This window comes from Trypanosoma theileri, assembly GCF_002087225.1.
Source record: "Trypanosoma theileri isolate Edinburgh chromosome Unknown TM35_Tth_22_V1, whole genome shotgun sequence".
In the NCBI taxonomy this organism is placed as follows: domain Eukaryota; phylum Euglenozoa; class Kinetoplastea; order Trypanosomatida; family Trypanosomatidae; genus Trypanosoma; species Trypanosoma theileri.
In genome coordinates this window covers 72380-75765 of record NW_021639864.1, presented here as the reverse complement: position 1 = coordinate 75765, position 3386 = coordinate 72380, and the positions used below count along the sequence as shown (strand labels likewise).

At 40.1% G+C, this 3386-nt stretch overlaps 1 protein-coding gene across 1 annotated transcript; it reads left to right on the top strand.

The window, feature by feature from the left end:
• Nucleotides 1-343: 343 nt before the first annotated feature.
• Nucleotides 344-2800, top strand: TM35_000221330 (dentin sialophosphoprotein precursor; the record flags this gene model as incomplete). Its single annotated transcript, XM_029027180.1, has 1 exon — nucleotides 344-2800. One exon carries the CDS (start codon nucleotides 344-346, stop codon nucleotides 2798-2800), a length of 2457 nt encoding a protein of 818 aa, XP_028881400.1.
• Nucleotides 2801-3386: the final 586 nt, after the last annotated feature.

Genomic DNA, 3386 nt, shown 5'->3' with positions numbered 1-3386 from the left:
TGTAATAGGACAGGGTGAAAAGCATAAAGGAGTCCATCGCTTTACAAACTCACAGAGAAAAAAAAGAGAGGGAAACACAAAGAAAAAAAAAAGAATAGGAAAAGAAGAAGAAGAAAAGAAAAATAATAATAAATTAGACTTACAGTTAGAGAGAGACATACAACAACAACAACAACAACAAGAAAAAAAACGAAGAGTAGATATAAAAAATAGTGTATACATTTATACATATACATATATCAAGAGTAAGAAAAAAAAAAAAGAACCAACGTTGTAACGATTAGAAAAGAAAAAGAAAAAAAAAAAGAAAACATCTATTCTCTAGATTTAAACTTCAGTCCAAATGAGTTCAATCCGCTCTGGTATGATGGATGGAACTGAAAGAAGTGTAGTCTCCGGCGTTAATGAAATGGATTTTACACCCTCCTGCAGTGTGGATGATAGTCTAGATAGAAACAGCAGCTGTAGTAGTGTTCGAATGGATTATCAAAGATTAATGAATGATCACGAGCGACGAGCGGCTATACTCGAACAATATCGTCTCCTCGTAGAGAGAAGACAACAACAACAAGAAGAACAACAAAAACAAGAACAAGAACAACAACAAGAAGAAGATCGTGATTCCAGTCTACGGAAAGGGAGAGAAGAACACAAATATGGTCAATTAACACAACAGGAGGAAAAATATTTACAACCCCGCAGTCATTCCTCAAGGATTGGTGACAGTGCTCTCAGTGAACGACGAAGTGTAAATGAACGACGGGAGACGTCCGATAGTAAACGTTCCAACCGTTCATCTTCTACCACCACCACTGTTATTGTGAATACTACTACGAATATTAATACTACCAATATTACCAATATAACAAATACTATGAATACTATTAATACAACTAATACTGCTAGTCCCACTGATCCTACTCCTACTCCTACTACTAATACTACTACTACTAATACTACTGATAGTGTGAGTGTTGCTGTTGCCGATGCTGTTCATAGTAGCACGGCGGGGTATAGAACAATACGCCGTGCGAAGAGTTCATGGACGTGGACGCGGCCTCGCAATGCCCTCACCTCCACAACGGCGAGCTCAGAAGCCAAACAACGACCAAAAGTAAACTCCGCCCCAAATACACCTCGGCAAAACGAACAACAACAACAACAAAGCCGACAACGGGGACGAACCGTCACCACACGGCGATCTCCATCATCGACGGGTCCCATCTCATCCATGAGTCCATCCTTCTGGCCATCACGGGGCTCACAAGCTTCACACTCGTGTGAACCAACGGAGCCAACATCTAAATTATCACTCATGTCAACATCATCAACGCGTCCATCACGCAGAGAACCTTTCAGTGATTCAAAACGCCATACAAATGCGGAGCCTATTCATCAGGAAGAATACACATCTGGTGGTTTAACCACTACTCCAGGCACTATGGATACTGCTGCGGCGGGGTCTCCTCTAGTTGATGTTTCTCCTCCTACTCCTACTCCTACTCCTACTCCCACTACTACGACGACTACTACTACTCCTGTTGCTCCTGTGGCTGGTAGTAGTAAAATGGCGAATGAAGGACACAAGACGAATACGACTCGTCAAAGTCTCTCATTAAACTGCTCCATCTCATCATCTGAGCAAGGTGCGGTGGTGTCACCCAACCCTCAGAATACCACCACACTGGAGATTCCAACAGAGGAAGATAAGGGATACCAGGGACAAGAACCGTTGGAGTACAATAAAGGACAGACCAAATCCTTTTCCGTAAATACATTTAGAAGTGTTTCTGCAAGCACAACACCAGAGAATCTCCATTATGCCTCATATACGCAACAGAGACAAGATGATAAAAATCAGCAACAACAACAACATCAACAAGATCCATCATTTCCACATCTCTCTGATAGTATGATTCCCATGAGAGATTATGGTGAAGAGTCTTCGTTCATGACTTCCGTGACTGCTAACACCACCGATATAACATCTCCACTTTTATGGCGTTTTGCAAATCAACGAGGAGAAGGTGGAGTTGTTAATAATACTACTATTAATACTATTAATAATAATAATAATAATAATAATAATAATAATAATAATAATAATAATAATAATAATCATCATCATCATCATAATTATAATCATAATCATAATATAGATGTGAATACGTATGATACATTGATTACTCACCGTGAAATGACCAGCTGTGAAAAACATTTAGAAAGTCATGGCCGAGATTCGGAATCTCGTTCGAGAACAAAGAATACTTCCAGTATGGGTAGGACCACAGCACCGAAATTAATTATAAATACCATTTCCCATAGTATACACGACCATGATGAGCATCAAAACAGAACTCTTGCGAGTTCCGCATCGGGAGCTGATCCAGCTGGGACGACAGATGACGACAGAGCGGCCTGCATTGCTACAGTGTCGGCAGTACTGCAAGGCATTCTTGTGCAGCGACGTCGAGTGCTGCCGTGTTATTACTGCGGTGAGGCGCAGCAACTCTCTGCATATCGTCTGCATTTGGATATCTGCCGCACCCACACAGAGGCCCTTTACGCACGCTACGGTCTCAATCCACTGAGGCTAGTGATGAGTGAGCCGCAGCAGCCCATTCCAACGGTGGAGGATTCGGCAGCCGCGAGGGAGGTGTTTGCGCGGGCGTGTTATCAAAGTGTGAAGGCCTCCGTCGTGCCGTGCCCGGCCTGCAGTGAAGTCTTTCGCATTCATGATCTGCCAGAGCACCATCTTGTCTGCGGTAGTCGTCGGGGAAGTCGCCAGCGCTCCAGGTAGAAGGTAGAAGCTCAGTTTATATATATATACAGAGAGAGAAAGAGAAAGAAAAAAAGGAAGTTTCCTTTTGAGAGTGTAGAATTAGATTGTTTCCAATAGTAAGAAAAAAAAAGAAAAAGTTTAAACAAAAGAAAAATAAGAAGGGTAATGGGGAAGAGGGGCAAAAAGAAAAGAAAAAAACTCATGGTGTGTTATGGCTATACGAGAAATAGCACTCTCATCGTTACTGGCAGTATTAGAAGAAATTTATTTTATTGTATGATTTGTTTTTTTTTTTTTTTGTACTCTTACATAAGAAGAAAAAGAAAAAAAAAGAAAGAAGAAAAAGTAATATCGTGAGCCTAATATGTTTTTTTTTATTTTTATTTTTTTTTTCGCTTCTATGTGTTATCTTTTTTTTTGTTTTTTATAATTTCTTCTTCTTATGTTGGTCTTGATATATCAACTTCATTGCCAGTAGAATTTCACAATAAAAGGGAAAAGAAAAGAAAAAATAACAAAGCTCTAACATTATAATAGCGTAACGTAATTTCATTACTCTAGAGGAGAGTCATTATTAAAGAAATCTCTCTCTCTCTCTCTCTCT